Here is a 25,722-nt window from a genome sequence, read left to right on the forward strand (position 1 = left end):
CCAATGCTGACAGACAGTTAAAGAGACAGCGTCTCACCTTTGCCCTTTGCTGCTGTGTTCCGTCATTAGTGTTAAACGCTGCTATTAGAGTGCAGAATAGAATCCATCTGAAGTGAGCAGGGCCAACGTTTGACCAACATCACTGATGCCCAAGAAGGCATTACGATGAAACTAAAAACATGTAAAAAGCAAGTTCTAGCAGGGAAGTTCAGATATGCCGTATCACAGTCTGCACTGATCAGTTGTTACTTACCTTGAACACACACACACACGTTTCATCCTGATTATACATTTGAGACATCTGGCTTTGGCATCTGCATGCTGATGGCTTGATTATCTATGACGAACTGAGCTCTGATTCACATTTTTACCCTCGGTGGAATAACTCAGTTGCAAATGCAGGGGTCTGATTTGCCTTGACACCAGGAGTGAAAATTTATCAAGAAAAATGGATTTAAGTTGACAAACCTCTGAAAACTATTCATCTGCATTGTTTATGTAGTTTGTGGTAATACAATAAAATAGGAAAGAGTAGACCTGAATATTTATAACTCTGTGCTGCTGTCCATTTCAGCCATTTAGCCAGATGTCGACTGATATCTCTGTATGCCAGGGCTGAGCACTGTCTGCCAAAAGGTTAAGGGATAATGGATAAATGATGGCCATTTCTACCAGAGGTTTAATATATGGCTAACATTTATAACAGCACGTTCCATGAATAGGGTGTACTTTGGTGTCCAATAATTTTTTTCAAAGCATTAGAGGCACAAATTTCCTTTTTTTTTTCTTTTTGTTGTGAGAACCAATAAATGTTAGATAAACTATTCAAACTAGTCGTGATTTTTGCCTTTATCGCAGCAGAGGTCTTGAATTCTTAACAGTATCAGCAATTAAAAGTCCAATCAGTAGGTGCATTTAAAACGTTTTACACATTACACATTAAAAACATTGTGTTTTCGTTAAGAGTCACCTGAATTGTGTACACTCACTCACATGAGATAAAATAATTTAATTTCTTACGGTGTGTCATTTCGAGAAAAAGACGTGACTCGAGGTGTTTCTCGCGCTAATTGGCTGCTGCCTCTGTAGATATGGCGCGAAGAGCGAGAAACAGACAAAGAAACACACTTTATTTATACATAATAATTCTTTACTAGCGGAGACAACGGGAGAATCAGTACATGTAGAGGCAGAAAAGGTCTGAAGCCGGAAGACAGAAAGACTGATGAGAACAAAAAACGATCGTAAACATCGGTACGGCGTACACAGGTGATGCAGAAAATCCTGATGAGTGCTGCTGAATTTTTGCTGGACAGGTAAGAGAATGAATTCATTATGCAGTCCGCTCCCTAAAACTCATAATTTAAATTTACATTAAACTTCAGCATGAAACGATCATGATTCTCGTCGATAGATAACAGTAGCATACAGCGTCTAACACCATTGTAACAGCAGTACATCGGTAACTACAGTAAATAACTCCTATCAGGTGGACGATTTCCAGCCCAAAAGCTCACCAAAACCAGCCCAATAATAATAAAAAAAAAACGCCCAAATCTTAAACTGTCAACATAATGTGATAGGTTTTTATTGCCATGTCAATCAAGGCGTTGATAAGGACCTTTTTAACTCCTTAAAACAAAACAAAGATGACAAAAGAATATATATATATAAAAAATACATTTCCCAGGAAAACAGATCAAATCAGGGCAAAATAAAGAGAATTACCAAATATAGATGTCCAGGTAGACACCAGCATGTCAAAACGGCAATCAAAAAATTAACCGATACTCTGAAAAACACGTGCATAATTTCCAGTGTTAACCGTCAGTATAAGGCATTTTAAAGTATTTTAAAGCGAGTATTAAAGTATTATCTCAGTATAAGAGATCGGAAGCAATTAGCAGGTTTCACACTCGTTCATGCACACACGGTCAAAACTGTCATTCATTGATAAGATAACAAAAAATTAACAATAATGCGCTTACTTTCGTGCCGCACTTTAACTTAAGACAGAACTTCATCAAGTCTTTCGTGAAGTAGCCATACATTGTCGAACATATTACAGAACTTCTTTGCACAGTCAAAACTAATCAAGTCTAGCAGCTTTCTGATGCAGGACAGGATAGTCCCATATTCAGTTTGGATTTTGATTAAATTATTTAAATGTACTCTGATTTCCGAGTTACTTTGATATCAACCAAGAGCCTTCGCATCATCTTCCTCCACAGGTGTAATTCACGTTGTGAGAGAGTCACTCTCTCATTCGTTTGTAACATATTTAGGCCACTCTTGCATCGTGATCGCTTGAATATACAGCTAAATGTTCCATCACTCAGTCATGAAACATCACGTCTGGTGATCACTCGTGATTGGCTAAAAGTGCGGCGCGACGTCAATATCAGTAGCATCAGCAGCATCAGCCTACTCTTCAGTGTGTGTTTAATAGCATCATGGTGACTGATTGGATGCCGTACATGAAAACGTTTTAACCAATAAGCCTATACAATTTAGCCTATACAGCCCAAATTTCGTCTACCCGCCCAAACCATTTTTTTACCCGCACAATCAAATTCAAAACCGCCCAATCTGGCAACGCTGTGCACCTTTAATATCAAACAGCAGTCATAATTTGGCAAAAAAATCTATTATTACCGTTCAATTCAATAGAGTAAAACTATTTGCAGTCATTAACTAATTTTAATTATATTCGAGAATACTAAAATATTATTTAGTGTAATATGTACATGTAGTATGTCTTTTACTGTATGATTTTCCCCAGTTAAGAAAAAATGTAACATTACTTAAAATTCTGACACAGAAGTAGTATTTATGTCATTTGGATATATAATAATATAATAATGATATAATAATTTTCTCAGTTTTTTATAAATATTGTAATGTTGACTTCATTTGTCAAACTCACCGTTCAACCCCAATACTCAAAACAAGTTGTAACAAAAAATTGGAATGCAAATATTATTTAAGAAATGGTAAATGTAAGTTAATCAGTAAATAAAAACCAATGTTCCGCAAAACTGTCAAGCACCTACTGAGTGACAGTTTCATGTAAGCTAAATTTGCATCCCTGTTAAATGTTCTGGACAAAATAAAAAAATATATATATAAACTATAAATTTTATTTTATTGAATAATGTCAGTAAGTAAATAATTAAGTAAATAATGTACATTATGTCTATTTGATATTTTTACAAAATTACAAAATCAAACATTGGAAACAGGGTTGCACAAATTACAAACCTCATCTAAAATAGGTGCTTCTTCCCATTTAAGTTTTGATGAAAAGAAAATAGGGTCTATTTAGTACTCAGTCCTGAAACAAAAATATGATGTCAGTCTTTTGATGTCCATTGTTGCTGTTATATTTCACTCTTGTATACACAAATGAACGCTCTCAACTTCAGAGTCTCAGAGGTCACAGTACGATGAGTGCAGTGATATTCTATGAACACTATAAACCTCATGTGGTAGACGTTTCAATAAACAATCGCCATACTGAAGTGGACACTCAATTTATGATTCCCCAATGAGATATAAAAAATAACTTGTCTGTTTGTCTAGACCCGCTGTGGCAAACAGATCAAAAAAGATGACTCGCACAACTAGGCTGACATCTATCTAAGCAGACCTCTCGGGGCTAAAGCGTTCTATTTTCCTGTCATGTGATTGTCCGCAGGAAGAAGTGATGTGCAGTGAGAAATGGAGAGAAATAAGATGGCCAAAGCGGTAATCACTGTGCACTCAGCTATAGAGAAGCAATATATGTTGCAGTAACATCTGCTGGAGGAAGTGTTTGCTGTGTGGAGCTCAGTCTTTGGTGTCACATCAAGGACAGTCACGATCTTCTTAACAGAGAGCTGCTCTGTCAGGATGGCTTGAGATAAACCAAAAGCTCTTGGGGGTAAGACACCAGTGCACTTGCAAATGGGTTACAATGTACAAGACCTAAATCCCGATTCCCTTGTGATCATTGAATATCCTAAAGCACTTATTGTTAATTGGCAGAATGTCAGACTTGTCTATTAATTGTCAATTGCTTTAAGTATTTTTAAATCATTGTTTGACTGGTAACAGACTTTCACGTCACTGTTGTCACTAGAGAGTTCTGGATGTCTTTGTTATGTTTTTTCATAGTTGCTAATGAGACTAGTTCAGACAAATGTCTTTCACTGGACTGAAATAGCTTTCAGACAGATTCAACAAAATGAACAGATTTACCGATTTGAATCCCTGCGGCAGTTTAGGTCTTCTTTTACATAGTGTAATACTTAGATTAAGGTATAGTTCCTAAGAATGAATGGAAATTCTGTCATCATGTACTCACCCTCAGTGATTAAATACTAACACTTTACAATAAGGTTTAATTTGTTAACATTAGTTAACTACATTAGTTAACACAAACTAATAATGCACAATACTTTTACATCATTATCTTAATATTAATTTCAAAATTGACTAACACAATTTTAAAATCAAAAGTTGTATCTGTTAATATTATTTATGCACTATGAACTAACATGAACTTGAACATTTTTAACAAAGGTTAATAAATGCTGTCAAATATAGTATTCTTTCAGTTACATAATGCATTAACTAATGTTAATGAGACCTTATTGTAAAGTGTTAATGAGTAAAGACATGAGGTTACATTTACACGAGTAAAGGACGACAGAATGGGCATTTTTTGGGTGAACTATCCCTTGTGACAAAGAAGTATGCTTAACTGTATTGAAAGTGCACTTGTAGCGTACCTTAAATTTTAGAAGTGTATTTTAAAGCAAATACTTGCATATGATATAATGTTAATGAAATAAAAGGCCATTTAAGTGTACTTAAAGAGAATTCACTTTCATGGCTATGTTTCTTAACACACTTAAGTACACTTATAAAAAGTACTTGATTATAATTTGAACTGTAGTGTTATTGAATATTACTTTTTAATTAATATTTTTTAAATGTACTACATTGCAACTTTATCATTACAAATGGGTAATTATGAATATATTTTAAATACATGACATACACGTTTGAAAAGAAATGAAATTGAAGTATATTTTACTTTACCATGAATGCTTGTCAGTACATTCAGCACTTTAACTATACTTCAAAGACAGCAGGTGTAAGTATGAAATTACATATAAAGATGTACTTAAGTTGTACAAAATAAACACTCTAAAGTTCAGCCAGATGTGTTTAATATAAATTTGAACTGTAATACATTTTCATTTAATTGCAAATAACATGCAGACAAGTGCCTGAAAACAACTTTTGCACATAACTATAATGTTTTAAAGAATATTATTTCTGTAGTAGCCTAAGTTCTCTTTTTAAAAGTGTATTAAAGTGTACTTCTTCATCACAAGGGATCCCTTTAAATTCTGCTGTTTGTTATGTTTTGGAATCTTTCTAGATATTAAGTATTAGTGTAAATTTAACATTTCAAGTTGACTGTCAGTCTAATTGAGACATTACCTCCTTATGTAGCTTCAAAGCAGTTAGCTACTTTTGTTATGAGCAAGTGCAGCTAACTGCTGTTTTTTTTCGAGTAGTAGCTTGACTGCAGTTGAACTACTTTAATTCACAAGTAGCTTGTAGCTTGACAAGCTATTTCAAAAAAGCTCCCACAACACTGTTCAAGTAAAACCCATTAGGTGAAAAACGAGAAGAAACTGCATCGACTGCACAATGAAAATGCTTGACTACAGGCTCCAACGATGATGTCTTTATAGGTGGTAAACCCCGTCTTTGCCTGTGTAGACAAGTATACTTTCTTTAAAGCCTTAATTAATTTGAAACCAATTAGACTTTAACAATACCAAATAAGATGGCTAAAAGATAGGGGGTTAATACAAGCGCTGTGAGATTTGATTCTGCCAGTTGAACTTTCAGACAATAGTGGATGTGTCAATCTCAGATAACAGTACCAGTGACTCAGCTCTTTTAGTCGGAGCTGTTTGTGTGTAGAGAGACATTGTACTGCTGCTTTCCTCTAGACTGAGTCGCACACAGGGAAAGCTGTAGGTAGAGATTGGTTACGAGCTTTTCAATAAAATCAATTCCACATCCTATCGAAACTAGCGCTCTCTGAAGGGAACAGATCGCTGATAAACTGCACAGTCAAACGTGACATTTACAGCTGAGAAATATTGCCTTGTATCTGAAACATAAAACATGCCTGGGGGGACATTGTCCGAGAGTGATGTATGAGACTAATGCTTGCATTGGTTAATGTCATGTTGGCCATTTATCAAGGATTATTTTCAGTGCCACCGCAATCTTTTGACGTGCCATTTGACATGTAGCCGGTGCGGAGAAGTTTCCTGCCGTTGCGCCCCAGACGTGTTTCTTGTGGTTAATATAAAGGCCGGTGTAGTGTCAGCTCACGTAGCCTCCAGTCCATAACCCCAAGTATCAATTATTGCCATACAGTTTTTGGAGAAGTTTACTTTCTTCTCTCCCAGATATTTTGTGGCTCACAGTCACCACATACTGAGATACTCACTGGCAAACCTCGTATTCCTACTGAGCTGAGGCAGGCTGCCTCTCCCACTGACAGCAGCCATGGGAAAGATCAAGCTCTCAGACACACAGCCAGTGACAGCGATGAAGATATTTATTTGCTTCCAGCTCCATCTGAGAATGTGGGTCAGGGGCAAGGCAGTAGCACACCCCCAGTTAAGCTGCCTGCTGCACTCCTCACGCAACTAATAGTAACATTAACCCTCTGTTGCCAAACAGGGCAGGATGCTGCACTCCTCTGGTCTGGTGAGACATTTGTTCTGGATCTGAACACAATCTGAGATGGTTCACATGTTCTTGGCTGATGAGTCAGTCTTAAAGGGAGAGTTCACCCAAAAATGAAAATTCTGTAATTAATTACTCACCCTCATGTCGTTCCAAACCCGTAAGACCTTTGTTCATCTTCGGAACACAAATTAAGATATTTTTGATAAAAGAGAGCTTTCTGACCCTGCATGGACAGCAACGCCACTACCACGTTCAATTCCCAGAAAGTTAGTAAGGACATTGTTAAAATAGTCCATGTGACATCAGTGGTTCAACCTTAATTTTATGAAGCTATACAAGAATACTTTTTGAGCGCAAAGAAAACAAAAATAACAACTTTATACAACAATTTCTTCTCTTCTGTGTCAGCCTTTGCCACGTGTTCATGAGAGTACCACGCAGTACCACGAATGCACATGCATGCGTCGTGGTACTCTTGTGAACGCGTGGCGGAGACTGACACGGAAGAGAAGAAATTGTTGAATAAAGTTGTTACTTTTGTTTTCTTTGCACACAAAAAGTATTCTCGTAGCTTCATATAATTTAGGTTGAACCACTGATGTCACATGGACTATTTTAACGATGTTAAAATCAAAACATTGATCAACGCACATATGCTACATCAAGTATGGCAACACAATGACACAGCTCATAGGTGAAGTTTCACAGGCAAAAAAGGCCCATTGTCTTTTGATAATAGTGTGATGTACAGTATCTAGCACATCTCAAACAGAAGTCACTTTCAAAAAAGTAGCTTTGTATTTGTCAACACGGCAAAACCATGTGAACCTGTTGTGAAATCTGTCTCCCTCACATGAAATTTGTGGATTCCTACTGAAATGACTGGATTTTGTCAATGAAAATTCTGCGAACACTGGTAAATTTGCACACAGTTTTTGTGTATTTTGTAAACAGTGGGACATTGAAATTATCATCTATAGTTAATGATAATAATTCCTGTAGTACAAGCAGTAGCACATGGCACTAAGATTGCTAAAGTCATGGGTTTGATTCCTAGAGAATGGATGAAATGGATGCAATTTGGATAAAAGCGCAAACCATGCATAAAAGTAATTGACAGCATGTAACAGATGCTGTTGACAGAGAATTAATTTAACACAAAGGTGAATCAATGGGATGATTCTGGAAATCACCTCTGTGGCTCTTACAAATAATAAATAAGTGGTAGTAGCTCAGCTACGAGGAAACTGTGTGGTTCTTCTGTTAAGACCACATTTATTTCACCCAGGAGGATATTTACCACAACACTGAAAGCATTAAAGTTATAACACTTGTATTTTGCGCTGACCTACCCTTCCTAAGAATTTATAACCAATCAATGACCCTCTCGAGAGGAACTTCATGCATGAACTTATGAACAGCAGCTGAGAGACTGTATACAAATAACTCCAGTGCTTTTTCTCATGGGTGGTTTTGCCTTTTCATTAGGCAGTGATGTTCACAGTTATGCTTATGAAATGCACTGAAAATTAATAAAGAGATCTATGTGAAAATAATGCAGTCAACACAAATGTGTACTTTCTTCATAGTAAGCAAGAGGAAGGAGTTGATACAGACACATGACAGTGTCCATGTTACGCAAGTTACAGTAATTATTACATTTTAAACTAGAACCATTTATGTTTCTTCATAATATGTATAAAATTAATGCTGCTATGTACTTGCTTAGGAGCTCTGGGTGGTTTCTAGGTTGTTGCTAGGGTGTTCTGATTAGTTGCTCTGATAGTTAATATGTAGGGTTAGCATTTTGTTCAAAATCTTCAATGCTGAGAATGAGCAACATTAATATTACTGCTTGCCTTAGCAAGCACTACTAATTATAATTGGACTAACCAGATGAATAGTTTCTTCTTAGTCATAAAGATTCTTAGGTGCCAAAAGTAGAAAAAAAGTGCAAGTCATCTGGCACGTCTCCTCATTCTGAACACAAGCTCAATTATACACAAACACGCTGCTGTTTCTGCTCAGTTTTTCCTCATGTTTCACTTATTGTAATTAGGTTTGGCTCAGGATTTCACAACATATGTTTACAGCATTGCCAAACCACGAATCTTGATGAAATGTGCTATCAGGTAATTCATCCTCAGTATGACAAATGAGACTATTTTAGCAATTAGTCAGACATCGTATGCTTCTATATAAAGTGGTGTATAGCGCATCCGCGAACCGCTAATTGGACACTTCATGAAGGATATCAGTTTCAGTAAACGTATAAGACACAATTAAACTGCTTTTTGAACATTAATACCTCTTTTTATTAAGACAGTACTGCTCCATTTCTGTAAAAATGTATTTTCATGGTCAAATACAAAGTGTAATCGGGAACATGTAAATAGCTTTAATTACACAGGAATACAAACTACAGAGATGAGACAAAATATCTGACATAAAACCTATGGAAACAATGAAGAATGGCTCTGGTGGTCCAGTAAAAATGGAAAATGCATTGTAAATGTACGCACTAAGATTCATGTCTTAGATTTATTTTCTTTAAATAAACCTATTATCTGCTTGCTGTGACCTATCTATACAAAGTAATATGAACATTTACACAGTGCACAGCATCTGAAGTACAGATAAAACATGTCGAACATGCTCCATTCTGCATGATTTTTGATAATAACTTAAAGTCTTTTCTTTCAGATATGGGGCGTCACTTTTGCATTCTACCTGAGATGCAAAAAATGAATTCATGGACAGACCTGAGACAGGGCAGAATCAAACCTACACTGAAGGTATGTTTGTGTGTGCATGTTTTTTCTTCAGGTTTAGGCAGTTTTAGATCACTTACCATTTCACTTGTAAATATTAAAGTAAACATTAGAAAAGAAAGGAAAGGAGTGATCTGGATGTAGGCTGGTGGATCCGCTGTGGAATCTCTAACCATGTTATGACTCTTTGTAGCCCTCACTCCTTATTTAACATGTGATAGTTGGAAATAGCTTAATGCCATTACAATTACAGTATGATAATTGAGTGAAATCATATAGTATACATTTATTTATAAATGACATTTTTTAATTCACATGCTTGGAATGTCAATTGGGTGCACATATTGATCTTTTTTTTTTATGTACATACAGTTCAGAAGTTTGGGGTTGGTAAGATTTTAATGTTTTTGAAATAAGTCTCTTATGTTCACCAAAGCTGCATTTATTAGAATTAAATAATTAATTTATTCCTATGATGGCAAAACTGAATTGTTAGCAGTCTTCAGTGTCACGTTCCTTCAGAAATCTTTCTAATATGCTGATTTGATGTTTAAGAAACATTTCTTATTATTATCAATACTGAAAAGAGATGTGATGCTTAACATTTCTGTGGAAACCATGATAAATATTTTTCATTTTTCAATAGACTTGAAAAGAATAGCATTTATTTGAAATATATATTTTTATCTAACATTATAAATGTCTTATATAAATGTCACTTTTGAGCACAATTTAATGCATCTTTAATGCAATTACTGTCACAATTTAATGCAGCTTTGTGTAATAATAGTACTATTAAAAAAAAGAAAGAAAAAGAAAAGAAATAGCAATCTTTTTGACCCCCAACTTTTGAAAAGTAGTGTATGAACTTTGGGTCAAAGTTTTTTTTTTAGGGGGAATAATTTAACTTTCATTTACTACATTCTCAATCAGTTTAGTATTGTAGGCATTCAGAACATGATATGTTTACATAAATCTGCTGCTGTATAAAAGCACAAAATTCTGTACAACATACAGTGACAATCAAAAGGAAAGTTTCTTTCCGTATAACCAAGTATAAAGAGTGGCATTAGCTACAAGAGCCTCGCATGAATATACCATAATTTAATAGCGTTTTCAAATCTAAATAATGCTCACCTGTCAGATAACATCAGGAATAACACTAAGAAAAACAAACAAAAAAATAACACTTGATAATACACAAATTCATGTAAACGCTATGACCAAACAATTTTGTCACAAGGATTTTACAATGTTAACCATACTCTCACCATAACTCCAAAATCCCCCCATGAAGTTAATCACAAACAATACGCATCTGTCCAACTGTCTAGGACGAAGGCCAAAGATATGAAACAATGCCTGATATGAGTGCAATATTTCACCAACTATATACTAACTCTACAATAATGTAATAATGTCACGCTCTATACATTTATAATACATTTAAGAGAGAGGAAACATAATACCACATGTCCCTGTGAAAATTGTCCCTTGTATACATCACCTGAACATAAAGCATGTTTGATGAGATAAACAGAACATTCAGGACTCACTTTTATAAACTATTGCATTATTGTAGAGTTATTACATTCAATCTGGCATCTACACATGAGCTGGACTGAAGGAATTGAGAATAAGATCTGCTAACTGAAACATGTTGGAGGGCACAACTGTGAGTATGGCTTACAACATACAGGCTCCATCTATTTCATTTAGTACAACATTTTTTTTTATGTTACTATGAGAAGCGCACAGAAGCACTAACAATATTCGGAGAAACTCACTGACCTCGACCTCATACTGAGCCTACTGAATGAGAACAAGCTAAAAATGAAAGCTATTTTACACTCTGATAGCTATGTTGTGTTTCGTAGGAGGGGACATCTTTGTGACGGCCTTCCTGTACAGCTGAGCCAGGAGCCGATCTGCTCCTCTTTGCTTTGGCATTCATTTTTAATGCTTGGGCATAATTACAATAAATTAGTCTGTGAGTGAAGCTGGTAAATAGATAATATGATACAAGCCGGAATGAATATCAACACAAGCCGATTATAATCACATACAGTATATCTAAGGAACAATTAGGGCTGTCAATCGTTTAACAGTTTTAAACAAACCAACTACAACATATGCTGATGAATTAATCAAATTAATTCAAATTAGGCATTGGAGGACACTATACTGTTTGTTAAATTTCCTTATCATTGAATATAAGGCCACATCCACACGAAGCAAGAGCTTTCCCTATCCGATCTTTTTTTTTTCGTTCTAATAAAATCCCTAAACACGGCATCGTCTCAAGAAATATTTGCGTACACACGAAACCACTAAAATGGACTCAAAATGTTGTAGTATACATGCCAGACCAGTATGTGGTGCTGTAATTCTGCCACAGAGATACACTAAAAATGGAGAAGAAGACTTGGAGCATGCACATAAACCTTGCGTTTGCTGTATACAAACGTTTGTATATACGGATTGGCTGTACACACGAAAATGCAAAGGTGTCATTTTCAGATTTATCCACTCTGGGACCCAGTTTAAAAAAATAGTGGTTTCAGGCTCCCAAAACGCTGGATCCGTCTGGATGAAACACCGATATGATACAAAATATTTTACGTATACAGCTAAACGCATCTCTGTGTGGACGGCCTCTAAGTCAATCACCCTACAGTCCACAGTAAATGATTTTGGAGGCTGTCTGCCTTTCCGATAACACAGGATTTGTCATTGTATTCAGTCTGTGATGTTTTGTTGAAATGCAAAATCTTTTTGCCACCTCACGCCATGAGCACCACGTTTTAAGGCACCATGTCACGTATATGAGTAGTTCAGCTTTGAAAAACAAATCTTGACAAAAGTAAAATGGTAAAATTTTAATTATTAATCCATAAATAAATAAATGAATTAATTCATCAATAATAATTACAAAGTATTAATTCATAAATATCATTACATCTTTGGGGAGTTACATTACTTAAACTATAAATTATTTTTTTTTGCATGTTGATTGCACCACATGACTTTGAATTTTTCTGATTTTTAATATAAGCAATGCAGCAGTTTTGATAAATTTTTTCAAAAAAATTAAAAGATTAATAATAATAATAATAATAATTTGAATAAATAAATAGATTGGACAAAAATATGTAATGTCATTGACAAAATTTACATATGGATCAGGGGCATTATTGACTTAACGTCATTTTTTAAATATTTAATCGCATTGAAGTAATGTGTTCAATTGACAGCCCTAATATCAACACAAGCCGATTATAATCAAATACAGTATATCTAATAAATAATGCAACAACACAATACTGCAACAAAAGTGGTTTCTATCTTCTTTAAGTCATTCTTTGAGGGACTAAGGAGAGCAACAGGCAATTTGCCAAATAAATTACTTGGAATCAATCCATGAAAACAACCCAATTGATTATTCTGTGACCGAATCTGGCTTTCTTTCAGACCTGCAGACAGAACGGCATGAGAGAGAGCGTTAAGATGTGCTGGCAATTAAAACCAAAATGAAACGAAAATAAAATAACCTCGGGTTTGAACTGTTCGAGAGACAGTAGCTTGTGGGTGTCCTGATGAAAGTGGGAACTTCAGTAAGAACAGAACAAGGCACAAAATTCTTAGCAAATGTTTAAACTGAACAAAACCGGCCCCAGCAGGAGGTGTTGGATGGTGAAGCGGTCTAAATTGAGCTCTCCTCGTGCTCTGCCATCCCACACCCCGTCCGTCTCGATGGCAGCACCTTCTCCTCACAGTCTCTTCAGCTGCACAGGTGTGAATCCAGCCTGATTGAATCCCACAACTCCTACCTCCCAACCCAGCAGTCCACAGTTTGCTGTTCAGCACAGGAAGCAAACAGGTCTAGTCAGTTAAATGTAGTACTCCTTCTTGTCATCCGAATTGTTGTGTCCACCCTCTGCGTTGATGATGGCAGTGTCGGCGTCCGCGGCGTCGTCTGCTCCTTTGGCTTCGTGAGTAAAGTAGGTACCTTAAAACAGGAACATTTGTCATTTCCAGAGATAAAAAAACAACCCAAAATCAAGCCGAAGCCAGAATCGTGTCTTTTGATTTACCTTTGTGTCTTGCAAAATATCGTCCGAGAACAATCAGGAGACAAAGCATGGCGAACACAAACACAGCGACAATGCCGCCGATGACGGCGTGATCAATTTTCTGTGGCGCTCCATCTGCTCTTGAATCTGCGTCAAAGAGAAAAACAAACGCAAAGAAATGAAGGCACTAACTAAGGCACACAACTAAGGTTGGGGATTCAGTGTGAGATTCCCTGCCAAATGTTTTTATTCTGCTTTAAATAAATTAATTAATGCCATCTTCCATATATATTTACATCCTAATTCAAATCAACACAACTAAAACACCTCTCAGTGAATCTGGCAGAGAGTTTTCACATACTCTTGTTTGTGACATTTCCTGTAAATGTGTAAATAGCATACCACAGACTAGCACATACTCAAACACAGTTTGTTTGGTTTGATCCTGAAACATCAGCTGTCTGAGCCAACACTGACACTGGGGAGATAAAGTTGCCAGCCTAAGCTGGTTTGAATGAAATAAATCATGGGTAGCATACTTACACTTTAAAATGTGTGGAAAAGAGAGAATGCAAGTAACAGTTCTACCAATCACTATGGTAAAACACCCAATGTGCATTTATAAGGACTGGCTTATTTGCTCACCAAGGCTGCATTTATTTGATCAAAAATACAGTAAAAACTGTAATATTGTGAAATATTACTATAATTTAAAAAAAACATTTTCTATTTGAATATATTTTAAAATACAATTTATACCTGTGATGATAAAGCAGCGTTCATTACTCCAGTCTTCAGTGTCACATGATCCTTCAGAAATCATTGTAAAATTATGATTTGGTGCCCCCCAAATCAGCAACCTGATCCCCCCCCCCAGGATTGATTGATTAATTGATTGATTGATTGATTCATCTTACTGACAAACGTTTGAATAGTAGCATATATAGAGATATACAATATATTGGTACCATATTGTTTAGCAGCCGATATTAGAGATTTAAAAAAAAAAAATGTATATTATGGTTTTGGTCCATTGGCACATTTAAAACTGTTATTAGTGTTTCTAAATGTAATCTTTAGCAAATCTCAAAATGTATATCTATTTTTGATACTGTACATTATAATGTTGTGATTCCTAAATTCACTTGAGGCATTTATAGTGACTGATTTCAGCTTTTAGCATTCTATTTTTAATTTATGTAGACAATTTACTGGTGCATTTCTCCATTTATGTAGCAAATTAACTTTATCTTAGCTTTTGGTGCAGTGGCTCATATGGTTGAAGACATGCTTTTTTTTGTAAGAGAACAGACAGAAAATAAACCCTGCACACATTCTAATTGCACATTAAGTTTCCTGATGAAGTGCCTAGCAACCAAACCACAAGAAAGAATGTAGACCTGAGAGCAAGGACTGAAAGTGCCTCAACAGAGCCCAGACTATATTCCCCTCAATATTACTCATTCAGTTTTGTAATCAATAGCCTTTCATCAGGCATAAGAGCAATAGAAGCTGCCCTTTTCCATTTTCAGAATCAACACAAGCTAAAGCTTCAGTGACCGACCTACAGTTTTTCATCAAACCGCATCTGATCCACAACCAGCATTTCTTTGAATTTAATAAGAACATGTATGGTTCTATCTAATTAGCCTACCTAGAACATTAAATGACTGAATACATGTCAATGCTGACAACGGCGTGAAAACAAGATCTTTTGATAAACCTGTTTCTGCCTGCAGCAAACCAACAGATCCAGCTCAGCAGGATGACACAGTCTACTAAGATGCTGCTTTGATATGAGCCACAGAGGTTTCTGCATTGATATAGCACAGGGAAGCCCTGCATTGCATCATGTTGCACCAGAGGCACCTCTCATGGATCTGGCAGCCTGTTCCCAGTTCTAATTAGCATGAGACTAGGAATGAACACAGCGGAGAAGAGCACTGTCACATTCCATTCTCTCCGCAGTGCCACCCCCTCCCGCTCTCCGCCGGCCCGGTTCCGCCCCTCCTGCCTCCTGCTTGACACCAGCAGATAAATTAGCTGTCCAGAGGCACGGATATCTTAACCTGCGAGAGGAAATTTTGGGGTGAATGCAATTTTCGGTGACTATAATGCACAGGTGTTATGGAAAGCTCATGTTAGCATTTAAGCAAGACATTACAGGCAAAAACATTATTTTTTCAGGCATTGGTCAATTTTGAGATTTGAGGCTATTCGGCTTTTCATAATACGTTCATTCAGACTAGTGGGAAGAAAACATGCAAATATATTTTCTGTATTGTTGCATTTGTAGATTTCAGTTACGTTACATATCTTTAAAGGCCATTTGCTCAAAATGATTTTTTTCAGAAATCTCCACTTCAGTAGCACTTATATACACCGAACATTACAGGTTTATTCCCATTTATATTCTGAAGGTTTTGACTTAAGGGTTTGTTTATATATAATTTTCCTGATTTTATACAACATTTTATTCCTAAAAACAGGGTGAAAAGATATCAAAAAACCCCTCTGCAAACACCTTTAACTCTAGTATGTAAACAAAATGAAACAACAATTTTAAACCTGGCTTTATTCGATATTCAGATTTCTGTTCTGGAAATTAGTGCATATTTAATTAGATGCCTCATTTGCATATTTAAACAAAATATTTCTGAAAAAAAAAAAAAATTTCAGATTCCAAGATGTAGATGAGTTTGTTTCTTCATCAGAACAGATTACCAGACTCTTATTCTGACGGCACCCATTCACTGCAGAGGATCCATTGGCGAGCAAGTGATGTAATGCCAAATTTCTCTAAATCCATTCCTGAGAACAAACAAACTCATTTACATCTTGGATGGCCTGAGGGTGAGTACATTTTCAGCAAATTTTCATTTTTGGGTGAACTGTTCCTTTAAGATGTGACCTCCTGACCCAACCTGCCATTTCATAATGTGTATTCTGGACTTGTGAACCACGGGTCCAAACGGGACTGCGTTAAACGCCACATGGTAGGCTTTACAAACCATGCTCATGTTAAGCAGGCGGTGGGATACGAGTGGGATTTATTGGGAAATAAAGAGGACTTTTGCCTGATTTACAGCCGGGTGAGGCGGGGGGGAAGACTTATGCACTGCTGCAGGCCTAGAGAGCTCGTTTTATTAGTCTTATTCTGCATTTGTGCTGAAGTGACTAATTAAACTGCAGGCCACTGTCATTGCAGCAGCTGCGGACCAAAGTGGAACGGCCAAGCGGTCATGAGGGCAAAAACATGAGAATATGAGGCTTATGCATGACCGGCCGATATAGTGTGGTAGTCTTATAGCCTTTCTGTCTATTTCTGGCATTTCCCGCTAAAAAGGCACTTCAAAAAGTAATCAGGGAAATCTTCAGGAACAGAGCTCGCAAATCTGTTCGCCGGCTCACTTTTATTGGATTTTTTAAATCTAGATTCGAGTTTCCGCACAGGTCATTCCCTGGAGTTTCGTCTCAGGGCTACGAGAGAAAGCCACACTGATGAAATGAAAACGGAAATTTCTTTTTAAACAAATCACAGCTCACCCAAGGACACCTAGGCGAAACAATGTGGCTAAGAAACATAAATCACACGGCATTTAACTGAGGCACTGAACGACAGATTTTCTGCCGGCGAGAAGATTTAAAAAGAAAAAGCATTAAGGAGAGGTTGAACATGAACTCATTCGGATTCGGGCGAGAAAGGACCACAGTCCCGGGGTACAAAGGGAGACCTTTCCAAACAAAGATTGGACCCTGTGCATGTGGAGCCTTTGAAGCATGTTTTCCTGATAGAGTCTCTAAATTGAGCTAGCAGGCCACAGGGGTGACAAAGACATTTGCTACTATCTGCGGCTCTCTGTGAGCTAAATCACATTCACATAGTGAAGTCAGCGAATGCAAAGCGCTGCCAAAATGTTTTAAAAGCAGTCCGCTACATGTCACAAAGCATATGGCTGGTGACATTTTTCCCCTGAATTGTGTAGATGGAATGATAAATATGCCAAGAGTCCGTAGCAGACATCTACAGTGTGTCAGTGAGAGGCCTTTTCATATCAAACTCACAGCCATTCAGCTTTTCTGAGTGACTTGCTGCATGCAAGTTGGTTTGTAATCACAAGGAAACATTAGTCAACTTCAAATGATAATTCATTTTCTTTGCACCGCAATCAAAGTGGAAAACTCTTTTGATCAGAGAGAAAGCCGCTTCCGTGCGTTGCCTTCCCTAAACCATTCAAATGGAGCGCATCCTTTACGTCGGGAAAAAAAAGAGGGGCTTTGAACCAGGGAGACTGTAGATGTGTCGTTTACTACACAATGAAAAGAAATGGCGTCTTTGATAAAATCAGACAGACTTATTTTGGCACCTCGCCGCCTGCAGAGCTATCTTTGGCAATTGGACTAAAGAAGTGTTGATGTTATGTAGCGCTTTTACAAGTAATGGAGAACTTCGCACTTTCACTGAATCCCTCTATTTCTGACCTTTATTTTGGCATTACGCTGATGCATTATTACTGGCTGAAAAGCTCTTTAGTACTGTTGACATGGGTGATGATAACAGAGCTTTTAGCTACAATGTATTTGGCTCTTTGTAGCTCTATTTACTATACTTTTAAACCTCAATATTTTTATTTTACATGGCTGTCCACTACCTCATACAAAAAGCCCCATCAGAAATAAACATCAGAAATGCCAACATCAGAAATTATGTTTCTTTTAATTTATATATTATACTGATATTATTTAGCATTATTGTTAATATTATATAATATTATGTTAATTAACATTGAAATGCATATTGTTTATCATCAATAATATACACAATAAAATATATACACAAAGGTTATCCACATTAATTGCAGAACCCAACAATTACAAATATTTTTTTATTTTAAACACTTACTGAATGTTTAGTAAATAAATGCATACAAGTTACACAATTTTTACAAGTTAGCCATCAACTTTTTTCTTTAAGACTGCTTGTTTTTAAAGTTATATTATTATCATTATTAATACATACACGTACACACAATACATATATATCCACAATAAGTAAGTTACACAAGTCTATGTTTATTATATTATATTAAATATGACTGTTTTCTTAAAAAAAGTGAATAAGCTAAATAAAATAAAAAATATGAACACTTATTCTTTACCAAGTAATGGATTCAGTGTTACTGGCATCACAATATGTGAAAATTTTTTGAACAGCTTCAAAAAGAGGAGTGGCATGGCTGCCTCTGCTCATACCTAAAAACAAACACCCTGCAACTTTTGATACCACGTGTAATATGCATAATTCATGATAGGGCTATTAAGAAGAGCATGTAGGAGGTGTATTCCACATCTGGCTCTGGCCTACATTATCACTAACATGCAAACAAGTCCCACAGCATGAGCACAGCTAAAGCCTCAGATTACCCCACCTCAGATGAGTGTGCTATATTATAACCCACATTTCACTGCCTGACTGCTGCCTGCTGAATGAGGGCAAGACGAGGCTGGGAAAGTTCAGAGACTCAATGTAAAAAGTCGACACATTTTACTTTTTAAACTCGCTGTTATAAGTGCTAGAAATAAGGCTGAAGCCACAGGGATCATCTCAGTGGATGAGAGTCTCTGCGCTCAGTGTATAACTGGAGGATCCTCATAGATAATGTTAGAGTTGCAGCGTTGTTGATCATCTAACTAAAAAAAAATAGTGAGTTAAGTGAACTACATTTTTCAGAAGTGTTACAAGCCTACTAAAAGAAAACGTCTCGGGTTACTTATGTAACCATGGTTCCCTGAGTAGGGAACGAGACACTGCGTCCTCTAGGGGTCGCTATGGGGAACGCCTCGTCGTGACCCGTGTCTGAAGCATACATTGAAAAAACACCAACTCGTTGGCCGGCGACAGCCATGACGTCACTACCGGTGCGACTATAGTATAAATAGGCGCCGGGAGCACACATCATTCACTTCTTCGTCTGAAGCTTGCGTCCGCAGCATGGCAAGAAACCTAGAGGACGCAGTGTCTCGTTCCCTACTCAGGGAACCATGGTTACATAAGTAACCTGAGACGTTCCCTTTCATGGGAACTTCGAACTGCGTCCTCTAGGGGTCGCTATGGGGAACGCCTCGTCGTGACCCGTGTCTGAAGCATACATTGAAAAAACACCAACTCGTTGGCCGGCGACAGCCATGACGTCACTACCGGTGCGACTATAGTATAAATAGGCGCCGGGAGCACACATCATTCACTTCTTCGTCTGAAGCTTGCGTCCGCAGCATGGCAAGAAACCTAGAGGACGCAGTGTCTCGTTCCCTACTCAGGGAACCATGGTTACATAAGTAACCTGAGACGTTCCCTTTCATGGGAACTTCGAACTGCGTCCTCTAGGGGTCGCTATGGGGAACGCCTCGTCGTGACCCGTGTCTGAAGCATACATTGAAAAAACACCAACTCGTTGGCCGGCGACAGCCATGACGTCACTACCGGTGCGACTATAGTATAAATAGGCGCCGGGAGCACACATCATTCACTTCTTCGTCTGAAGCTTGCGTCCGCAGCATGGCAAGAAACCTAGAGGACGCAGTGTCTCGTTCCCTACTCAGGGAACCATGGTTACATAAGTAACCTGAGACGTTCCCTTTCATGGGAACTTCGAACTGCGTCCTCTAGGGGTCGCTATGGGGAACGCCTCGTCGTGACCCGTGTCTGAAGCATACATTGAAAAAACACCAACTCGTTGGCCGGCGACAGCCATGACGTCACTACCGGTGCGACTATAGTATAAATAGGCGCCGGGAGCACACATCATTCACTTCTTCGTCTGAAGCTTGCGTCCGCAGCATGGCAAGAAACCTAGAGGACGCAGTGTCTCGTTCCCTACTCAGGGAACCATGGTTACATAAGTAACCTGAGACGTTCCCTTTCATGGGAACTTCGAACTGCGTCCTCTAGGGGTCGCTATGGGGAACGCCTCGTCGTGACCCGTGTCTGAAGCATACATTGAAAAAACACCAACTCGTTGGCCGGCGACAGCCATGACGTCACTACCGGTGCGACTATAGTATAAATAGGCGCCGGGAGCACACATCATTCACTTCTTCGTCTGAAGCTTGCGTCCGCAGCATGGCAAGAAACCTAGAGGACGCAGTGTCTCGTTCCCTACTCAGGGAACCATGGTTACATAAGTAACCTGAGACGTTCCCTTTCATGGGAACTTCGAACTGCGTCCTCTAGGGGTCGCTATGGGGAACGCCTCGTCGTGACCCGTGTCTGAAGCATACATTGAAAAAACACCAACTCGTTGGCCGGCGACAGCCATGACGTCACTACCGGTGCGACTATAGTATAAATAGGCGCCGGGAGCACACATCATTCACTTCTTCGTCTGAAGCTTGCGTCCGCAGCATGGCAAGAAACCTAGAGGACGCAGTGTCTCGTTCCCTACTCAGGGAACCATGGTTACATAAGTAACCTGAGACGTTCCCTTTCATGGGAACTTCGAACTGCGTCCTCTAGGGGTCGCTATGGGGAACGCCTCGTCGTGACCCGTGTCTGAAGCATACATTGAAAAAACACCAACTCGTTGGCCGGCGACAGCCATGACGTCACTACCGGTGCGACTATAGTATAAATAGGCGCCGGGAGCACACATCATTCACTTCTTCGTCTGAAGCTTGCGTCCGCAGCATGGCAAGAAACCTAGAGGACGCAGTGTCTCGTTCCCTACTCAGGGAACCATGGTTACATAAGTAACCTGAGACGTTCCCTTTCATGGGAACTTCGAACTGCGTCCTCTAGGGGTCGCTATGGGGAACGCCTCGTCGTGACCCGTGTCTGAAGCATACATTGAAAAAACACCAACTCGTTGGCCGGCGACAGCCATGACGTCACTACCGGTGCGACTATAGTATAAATAGGCGCCGGGAGCACACATCATTCACTTCTTCGTCTGAAGCTTGCGTCCGCAGCATGGCAAGAAACCTAGAGGACGCAGTGTCTCGTTCCCTACTCAGGGAACCATGGTTACATAAGTAACCTGAGACGTTCCCTTTCATGGGAACTTCGAACTGCGTCCTCTAGGGGTCGCTATGGGGAACGCCTCGTCGTGACCCGTGTCTGAAGCATACATTGAAAAAACACCAACTCGTTGGCCGGCGACAGCCATGACGTCACTACCGGTGCGACTATAGTATAAATAGGCGCCGGGAGCACACATCATTCACTTCTTCGTCTGAAGCTTGCGTCCGCAGCATGGCAAGAAACCTAGAGGACGCAGTGTCTCGTTCCCTACTCAGGGAACCATGGTTACATAAGTAACCTGAGACGTTCCCTTTCATGGGAACTTCGAACTGCGTCCTCTAGGGGTCGCTATGGGGAACGCCTCGTCGTGACCCGTGTCTGAAGCATACATTGAAAAAACACCAACTCGTTGGCCGGCGACAGCCATGACGTCACTACCGGTGCGACTATAGTATAAATAGGCGCCGGGAGCACACATCATTCACTTCTTCGTCTGAAGCTTGCGTCCGCAGCATGGCAAGAAACCTAGAGGACGCAGTGTCTCGTTCCCTACTCAGGGAACCATGGTTACATAAGTAACCTGAGACGTTCCCTTTCATGGGAACTTCGAACTGCGTCCTCTAGGGGTCGCTATGGGGAACGCCTCGTCGTGACCCGTGTCTGAAGCATACATTGAAAAAACACCAACTCGTTGGCCGGCGACAGCCATGACGTCACTACCGGTGCGACTATAGTATAAATAGGCGCCGGGAGCACACATCATTCACTTCTTCGTCTGAAGCTTGCGTCCGCAGCATGGCAAGAAACCTAGAGGACGCAGTGTCTCGTTCCCTACTCAGGGAACCATGGTTACATAAGTAACCTGAGACGTTCCCTTTCATGGGAACTTCGAACTGCGTCCTCTAGGGGTCGCTATGGGGAACGCCTCGTCGTGACCCGTGTCTGAAGCATACATTGAAAAAACACCAACTCGTTGGCCGGCGACAGCCATGACGTCACTACCGGTGCGACTATAGTATAAATAGGCGCCGGGAGCACACATCATTCACTTCTTCGTCTGAAGCTTGCGTCCGCAGCATGGCAAGAAACCTAGAGGACGCAGTGTCTCGTTCCCTACTCAGGGAACCATGGTTACATAAGTAACCTGAGACGTTCCCTTTCATGGGAACTTCGAACTGCGTCCTCTAGGGGTCGCTATGGGGAACGCCTCGTCGTGACCCGTGTCTGAAGCATACATTGAAAAAACACCAACTCGTTGGCCGGCGACAGCCATGACGTCACTACCGGTGCGACTATAGTATAAATAGGCGCCGGGAGCACACATCATTCACTTCTTCGTCTGAAGCTTGCGTCCGCAGCATGGCAAGAAACCTAGAGGACGCAGTGTCTCGTTCCCTACTCAGGGAACCATGGTTACATAAGTAACCTGAGACGTTCCCTTTCATGGGAACTTCGAACTGCGTCCTCTAGGTTTCTTGCCATGCTGCGGACGCAAGCTTCAGACGAAGAAGTGAATGATGTGTGCTCCCGGCGCCTATTTATACTATAGTCGCACCGGTAGTGACGTCATGGCTGTCGCCGGCCAACGAGTTGGTGTTTTTTCAATGTATGCTTCAGACACGGGTCACGACGAGGCATTCCCCATAGCGACCCCTAGAGGACGCAGTTTGAAGTTCCCATGAAAGGGAACTATCCTACAACAGCCTGGTTTGGTTTTAGCTAGGTTATGCGGAGTATAGCTATAATTTACCACCTGACCAATTCAAATGCATCCAAAACCACTCAAAAATCTCACTCTAATATGTAAGTTTGATTTGTTTTAGTGAATCAATTCATCCTGTATGGTTCCTATGGTCCATATGTAATGTTAGAAAGTATAATAAATCAAGTCATCCTAATGAATCGATTCATCCTAATGAATTGATTCATGGTAAACTCACTCATTCAGAGTACTGAAAATTCTGATTCATTCTAATGAATATAGTCATCCCAGTAAATCGATTAATTCTAAACTCTCTGATACGCAGTGCTGGAAAGTCTGATTCATTCTAATGAATCAATTAATCCTAATGGATCGGTTCATTCCAAACTCTCTCATATGCAATACATTCTGGTTGATTCTAATGAATCACATCATCCTAATGAATCAACTAATCTTAAACTCTCTCATTCAAAGTGCTGGGAAGTCGGATTTATTCTAATGAATTAAGTCATCCCAATGAATTGATTAATCTCATATTATAGATAGTGCTATAAATTCTGGTTGATTCTAATAAATCAATTCAGCCTAATGAATCAATTCATTTTACACTCACTTATTACAGAGTGCTGAAAAATCGGATTAATTCTAACACATAAAGTCAGCCCAGTGAATCGATTCATCTTAAACTCTGTCATACATAGTGCTGAAAAGTCTGATTCATTCAAATGAACCTATTTATTTTAATGAATCAATTCATCCCAAACTCTCATATGTAGTGTTATAAATTCTGGTTGATTCCAATGAATAAATTCATCCTAAATGCTCTCATAAAAAGTGCTAGAAAGTCTGATTTATCCTAGTAAATTAACATTTTGACAGTTCATGTAAATTAACATTCAAACATACTTTACAGAGTCAAGACAGGCTACATATTTTTAAAATAATGCAAAGATTTGTTAAATGCTACTGATCATAAATATCTGTGCATTATGAATTTGCCTATTTTCTATTATTTATTCGTTAGTTTTTAATACAGTCAACCTAATTAAATTCATTAATGTATTCACTTTTCTCTGCTAGTTTAAATTTTAAATGAAAATAAATAGGTATAAGGCAACTTTTAGTTTAATTGCTACAATATCAAAAGAGTAGCTTGACTTTAGTTGAACTACTTGAATTTATGAGTAGTTTGTTGTTTGACAAGCTGTAATTTCAAAAGTGGCTTCTTCAACACAGTTGTTAATGCAGTGAAATGCAAAACTAATCCACAGTCGTGCTCATGAACACAAGTGTATGTTATTTGCTTGTCATTATGCTGAAAAGATTAGTTTACGGTTTTCAATTGAGCTAAATTAAAAAGACAAAACTGAATGGGTGAATATTTTGGAATACAATGCAATTCTAATGATCTAAAACACTGAAGCACATGCATGACGACAAACACCTGCTCAAATCAATTTGCTTTTGAAATCTCTCTCATGGGTTCATCTCATTAACACACAATTACCTCTCAAACAAAGCAAGACAATGGCACACAGCGAAGAGTTCAGCGCTCCTCTTCTCACATTCTCACAATGGGGGGAAAAATGTTCATTTCACATCGGGTACTGTTTGAAACAATTCTGTCAGTTTTGGTTTGATTTCAGATAACGGTTGATTCATCCCAGCTGCAGACTGCGGTGGTCTGTGTCGTGAAATAAAATGTCATTTTTCATTGATGTGCCGTGTGAGTAGTGTTTTATTATGGCAGAATTCTGACAGTAGAGTGATAGAAAGGGAACTAAACATTGACACTGACGTTGTCACAGGAGAGCGATGAGTACATTCATCCTCCATTGATTCTCTGCAGTTGCGTTCCCTCTGGAGGCTATAGACACTTCTGCGGGAACCTCTTCAACAACAAGAAGAAACTTCACCAATAACTGACGAAATCCCTCTTTGCTCACTCGCATAGTGTGCAGCATTGTGCTAACTGTAGAGTCAATTTAAAACAAATACTGGTGAAAATATTTAAAAGATTAAATTAGCATGACTTCATGTGGTCCAGACTGGTTTGGGTTTGGTCTATAGTTGGTTGACCAACATACTTTTTTTCTGAAGCTGGTTGGCCAAAGAAAGTATTGCTAGTTAAAACCAACATGGAATCCAGTTTACAGTATGTTCCAGTTTACAGTATGATCTCTACAGAAGATCAGGCCCTTTCTTTCAGAACATGCAACACAACTCCTTGTGCTAGTTAAGGAATCCAGTTTACAGTATGTTCCAGTTTACAGTATGATCTCTACAGAAGATCAGGCCCTTCAGGCCCTTTCATGCAACACAACTCCTTGTTCAAGCTCTTGTTCTATCCAGGCTGGACTATTGCAATGCTCTCTTGGCAGGTCTTCCAGC

The 25,722-nt window shown here is 38.8% G+C and overlaps 1 protein-coding gene across 1 annotated transcript in view; it reads right to left on the reverse strand.

Annotated features, from left to right (window-relative positions):
* Positions 1 to 12,647: 12,647 nt before the first annotated feature.
* LOC107699904 (cell adhesion molecule 1-like) overlaps positions 12,648 to 25,722 on the reverse strand; it is a 214,404-nt gene continuing 201,329 nt past the window's right edge. Inside the window, exons 9-10 of the mRNA XM_016501352.1 lie at positions 13,634 to 13,759; positions 12,648 to 13,548 (exon numbers count right to left, since the gene is read on the reverse strand). Coding sequence (XP_016356838.1) covers positions 13,430 to 13,548; positions 13,634 to 13,759 — 245 coding nt within the window. The 3' untranslated portion in view covers positions 12,648 to 13,429. The remainder of the gene's footprint in view (positions 13,549 to 13,633; positions 13,760 to 25,722) is intronic.

Source organism: Sinocyclocheilus anshuiensis, unplaced genomic scaffold (genome assembly GCF_001515605.1).
Source record: "Sinocyclocheilus anshuiensis isolate Anshui unplaced genomic scaffold, SAMN03320099.WGS_v1.1 scaffold891, whole genome shotgun sequence".
NCBI lineage: Eukaryota > Metazoa > Chordata > Actinopteri > Cypriniformes > Cyprinidae > Sinocyclocheilus > Sinocyclocheilus anshuiensis.